This window comes from Aethalodelphis obliquidens, unplaced genomic scaffold (assembly GCF_003676395.1).
Source record: "Aethalodelphis obliquidens isolate GAN/ISIS:26980383/991018 unplaced genomic scaffold, ASM367639v1 scaffold57, whole genome shotgun sequence".
In the NCBI taxonomy this organism is placed as follows: domain Eukaryota; kingdom Metazoa; phylum Chordata; class Mammalia; order Artiodactyla; family Delphinidae; genus Aethalodelphis; species Aethalodelphis obliquidens.
Window position 1 is genome coordinate 11,863,294 of NW_020838001.1, and position 5,757 is coordinate 11,869,050.

The 5,757-nt window shown below is 48.2% G+C and overlaps 1 protein-coding gene across 1 annotated transcript; it reads left to right on the forward strand.

The window, feature by feature from the left end:
• Positions 1-2,310: 2,310 nt before the first annotated feature.
• On the forward strand, positions 2,311-5,209 carry LOC113609615 (potassium voltage-gated channel subfamily B member 1). The gene has a single exon (XM_027087044.1). The coding sequence runs from the start codon at positions 2,328-2,330 to the stop codon at positions 4,314-4,316; it is 1,989 nt and encodes a 662-aa protein (XP_026942845.1). The 5' UTR covers positions 2,311-2,327; the 3' UTR covers positions 4,317-5,209.
• The last annotated feature ends 548 nt before the right edge of the window (positions 5,210-5,757 follow it).

Here is a 5,757-nt window from a genome sequence, read left to right on the forward strand (position 1 = left end):
ACACACACACACACACACACACACACCTGTAATAGGCTGTAGTGTGCTAAGAACCCCAACGCTGGCAAAATGACGAGGGAGCCCAGAGAATGGAGTGGCTGGCCCCTCCAGGGATGACCTCTGCAGGGAGGGGCCATGTGGGCTGGGTTTTAAAAGATGGATTGGAATTCACTGGACAGAGAGGAAGAGGCACAGACCTGCAGAACTGACCAACGATAGTGTGTGATTAGGGAAGCGTGAAGTTTGGGAACCTGTGGCAGGAGAGGCCAAAGAGAGGGGGTCAGAGTCAAACTCAGAGAGACTCGGCAACCATGTGTCCTGATCGGGGATGTATTGCAGGGGACAGAACCCTCTCACGCTCACCCAAGCAGCAGCGGCATTTACTTTCAGGATACGGCAGGCAGTTTCAGAACAAGGGCGAGAAGCAAAGACTAGCTGGCCCCTCGGAGGCTGGGTGTTCTAGGCTGACAGGGTGTGGGCTGAGCTATTTCCCCTGTGATGACAGCTAACATTTATTAGACATTCACTAGGTGCTGCTGGAACCTGTCCTGAGTGCTTTGCATGTGTTAACACATTTAATCTTCACAGCAGCTCTCTGAGATAGATATTGTCATTATCATCCCATTTTGCAGATGAAGAAACTGAGGCTTAGAGAAGTTAAATGCCTGACTAAAGGTAAGGAAGTGGAAGCACTGAGACTTGAATCCAAAACAGCCTGACACCAGAGCCCAAGCATTTAACTGTGGCCCTCTACACCCTTTTCAGGTCTCCTGTGTCCTCTCTGCTTCTTCTCTCTGCCACTTCCCTTTAATTTCTGGCTTCTCTAAAAGGTTCAGCTTTCTCAGATTTTGTTATGGTTTTTCTGATCCCCTACAACGTGAGTGAAAAGTTGCTTGAGGCTTGGGCTTATCGTGAAGCTGGTTCAGGCCTGGACCGTACTTGACCATTTAATTCAGAGGCTCACCACCCCCATAACCCACTCACCCCTGGATCCCTGAACTCAAATCTTCCATGGTGGACCGGTTCAGCCCAGCCTGGGTTTTCTGTCCATCTCTGGCCACTCAGCGGCAGCCAGGATCAAATGATACAAGCATGGAGACCCCACCCCCACCCGCTGCCCTTTAGCAGGGGCAGCAGAAAGGGAGGCACAAGTCTATGAGAAGAGGACAGCTTTTGGGGGGTGGGGAGGAGGGCTGATAGATAAGTTTAGGAGTCTAGATTTTTTCCTGAAGAGTCCTGGAGATTTATTGAGCAGGAGAGTGATGTGACTGGATTTGTATTTTTGAAAAAAAGACCCTAGAGCAATTTATTACATCTGCTTGCATTTCTGCATAAGCTGTAGATTAGCCTAGGCTCCATTAAATTCAACAAACATCCAGTGAGCCCAAACATCTGGACCAAACCCTCTTCTTGATCCAGGGGACTCAAAGGTAGTTAAGCTGTGATCCTTAGCTTCAAAAATTCATAGTCATACTCAGGAGTTAATAACATGAGACCAGGATGTCTAGGCCTCCCTGAAAATCATCTGCAAAACCTTGAGTGTTTAGCAAAAAGGTCTGTAGCTTTCATCTCATTTCTAACACATTCTTAAGAGCTCACGTATTGGGGTCAGACAGACCCAGGTTAAAATACTGGCTCTGCAACTTACTAGCTTTGGAAGCCTAAGTTTCCTCATCTTTTCATTGGAAGTACAACTTAATGGGGTTGTTGTAAGAATGAAATAAGGAATTGCATGGAAAGTGACAAGCATCGTGCCTCGAATACAATGAACGCTCGATAAAGGGTAACTATTGATATTATCATTAGTATAATGTCGGGAAAGCGGTAACCCACCCCATAATAGTTATGAACCACTGGTCTAGATCACGAGATGGCCAACTATGGCTTGCAGCCCACTTCCTGTTTTTGTAAATAAAGTTTTATTGAAACAGCTATGCTCATTTGTTTATGTATTATCCAAGGCTGTTTTCATGCTATAACTGCAGAGTTAAATGGTTGCAACAAAGAATTCATGGGCTTCAAAGTCTAAAAGATTTACTATCTGGCCCTTTATAGAAAAAATTGACTGACCCCTGGGCTTGATGATTAGCTTTAAATCATTTCAATTCTCTGGGCCTCAGTTTCCATGTCTGTATGATAAATGGATTTGAATAAATAATCTTTTTAGCTCAAACATCCAGTCATTAGGTAATTAGTGAGCTATGAAAATGCTCTTGAATGTTGAGGAATGTCCTGCAGACCCAGAGTATTAGGATGACCATGCCATTGGTGGTTGATAATTAAATTCCACTCTCTTCTCCTCACAGATCCTTGCCATAATTTCCATCATGTTCATCGTCCTCTCCACCATTGCCCTGTCTCTCAACACACTGCCCGAGCTGCAGAGCCTTGACGAGTTTGGCCAGACCACAGACAACCCCCAGCTGGCCCACGTGGAGGCCGTGTGCATTGCATGGTTCACCATGGAGTACCTGCTGCGGTTCCTCTCCTCCCCTAAAAAGTGGAAGTTCTTCAAGGGCCCGCTCAACGCCATTGACTTGTTGGCCATCCTGCCATATTATGTCACCATCTTCCTCACTGAATCCAACAAGAGCGTGCTGCAGTTCCAGAATGTCCGCCGCGTGGTCCAGATCTTCCGCATCATGCGTATTCTCCGCATTCTTAAGCTCGCACGTCACTCCACTGGCCTCCAGTCCTTGGGCTTCACTCTGCGGAGGAGCTACAATGAGCTGGGCTTGCTCATCCTCTTCCTTGCCATGGGCATCATGATCTTCTCCAGCCTTGTCTTCTTTGCCGAGAAGGATGAGGATGACACCAAGTTCAAAAGCATCCCAGCCTCTTTCTGGTGGGCCACCATCACCATGACGACCGTTGGGTATGGAGACATCTACCCCAAGACTCTCCTGGGGAAAATTGTGGGGGGTCTTTGCTGCATTGCAGGGGTCCTGGTGATTGCTCTTCCCATCCCCATCATTGTCAATAACTTCTCTGAGTTCTACAAGGAGCAGAAGAGGCAGGAGAAAGCAATCAAGCGGAGAGAGGCTCTGGAGAGAGCCAAGAGAAATGGCAGCATCGTATCCATGAACATGAAGGATGCATTCCCCCGGAGCATCGAGGTGATGGACATTGTGGTTGAGAAAAGTGGAGAGAACATGGGTCAGAAAGACAAAGTGCAAGATAATCACTTGTCTCCCAACAAATGGAAATGGACAAAGAGGACACTGTCCGAAACCAGCTCAAGTAAGTCCTTTGAAACCAAGGAGCAGGGATCCCCTGAGAAGGCCAGATCATCTTCTAGTCCTCAGCACCTGAACGTCCAGCAGTTGGAAGACATGTACAATAAGATGGCCAAGACACAGTCTCAACCCATCCTCAATACTAAGGAGCCAGCAACACAGAGCAAACCAAAGGAAGAACTTGAAATGGAGAGTATCCCCAGCCCCGTAGCCCCTCTGCCCACTCGTACAGAAGGGGTCATTGACATGCGAAGCATGTCAAGCATTGATAGCTTCATTAGCTGTGCCACAGACTTCCCTGAAGCCACCAGATTCTCCCACAGCCCTTTGGCATCACTCCCCAGCAAAACCGGAGGTGGCATGGCCCCAGAGGTTGGCTGGCAGGGAGCTCTGGGTGCCACTGGTGGTAGGTTTGTGGAGGCCAACCCCCCCCCTGATGCCAGCCATCCCTCTGCTTTCTTCATTGAGAGCCCAAAGAGTTCCATGAAGACCACCAACCCCTTGAAGCTTCGAGCACTTAAGGTCAACTTCATGGAGGGGGATCCCAGACCATTAGTCCCCGTTCTAGGGATGTACCATGACCCTCTTAGGAACCGGGGGGGTGCTGCGGCAGCCGTTGCTGGGCTGGAGTGTGCCACACTCTTGGACAGGCCTGTGCTGAGTCCAGAGTCCTCCATCTACACCACAGCAAGTGCTAGGACACCCCCCCGGTCGCCAGAGAAACACACAGCAATAGCGTTCAACTTTGAAGCAGGTATCCACCAGTACATTGATGCGGACACAGATGATGAGGGGCAAGTGCTCTACAGTGTGGACTCCAGCCCCCCCAAGAGCCTCCATGGGAACACTAGTCCCAAGTTCAGCGTCGGGACAAGATCAGAGAAGAACCACTTTGAAAGCTCCCCCTTACCCACCTCCCCTAAGTTCTTAAGGCAGAACTGTATTTACTCTACAGAAGCATTGACTGGAAAAACTCCCAGTGGTCAGGAAAAGTGCAAGCTTGAGAACCACATCTCCCCCGACGTCCGCGTGTTGCCGGGGGGAGGAGCCCATGGAAGCACACGGGATCAGAGCATCTGAACCACCTCCACACGGAGGAGAGACTTGTGGCAGGGTCCAAAGAGGAGTGCTGTTCAGCTTACCTGCCGTGGAGCTTTTCTGCATGACCTCTGAAACAGAAAGGCTTTGTAAAGCCCCCAGAAAGAAGAGAGACCAGAGAAATCTCCCTTAAAACCTTGAGAGCCGTTAACGGGTCCATCAGAGTGAAGTTGGCCAAGCCACAGGGTATGGCGCCTCCTTGTAACAGCTCCACGGCCCTCTTTGGAAGATGACAAGAGCAGAACTCACAGCCACCACTACCACGTTCTAGACATAACCAAGGCCACCTACTCCCCATTCTTCTCTCGTGGCTTTCCATCACAGCCTCTGAGGGCAAGATCGCCATCCCTCCTGGCTTCAGCTGGAGAAGGATGCCGGAACAAGTGGCTGGTGTTAAAAGAGTGGGTTGACCAATTTGGTTTTGGGTGTTGCCTGGCCACCTCTAGGAACTTCTGTCCATCACCTGCTGGATGGATCCCATTGTTAGAAGGCTACAGGGAATGCTTGTGTCATGGGGAAAACTGCACCATAAGCCACGATCCCAGCGCAAAACCCTTCCTCAAATGTCTTCATTGACTTCAGTATTCCGTAGTACCTGAGATTTTATTTTGAGATATCATCAGGGTGAGTTGCACCACTTGTACTCAATTCTAATTGCCCCCTGGCAATCTGGGAAGAGTTCAGAAGGCGGGCACTCAGCCAACAGTATGAACTCTGAGCATTGCTTTAGGGTTATAGAAGGAAAATGCTTTCTGTACATCGCTAGTGTAGACTCAAAAGATATGCAAGTGTCAAATATGCAGAAGAATAGCTTATTCAAAGAGACTGTATGTTACCGAAGAACAGAATAAAATCTGATTTTTTTTTTTTACCTGAAAAAAACGAAAGGAAAAAAAAAAAAAACCCCATTTGAAATGCCCAGTTCAGACTTTTGAATACTTCCTGCTGGGGCAGGGAAAGCATTTACTATAATAGAAATTCTTTTTTGTTTCCTGTGATATTCAAGTTTGAAAAAAAAAAAGTTAAAATAAAAAGCACTTTATGTTTTTCAAAAATAGGTTCTACCAGGGACAGTGTCAACATCTTGCACTTTAAAACAAGCATGATTTCCCGTGGGCCACTTGTTGGGACTACAGTTGGGTTTTTGCTCCAGGCATGTGTCTGGCCACGGTGAGTGATACTGTGCTGGTATTGCTGTCTGCTGTGTCAAAGTCTGTGGGCTCCTTCCCTGCCCCCCTGAAGCTTCCCCTTAACCCTCTTGCATCAGGAAGGGTTCTTGGCCCCTGCATGGGGCCTCTTGTAAAGTCATGTGTACAGGAAACAGGAACATCTCAGAAGAATGAAGTAGACGGTTGGGCATTGGGTGTTTTACTCTGTTCTCTTTCTTGTCAACCAGGTGTTGGTGTGTTTTCAGTGTCACTGT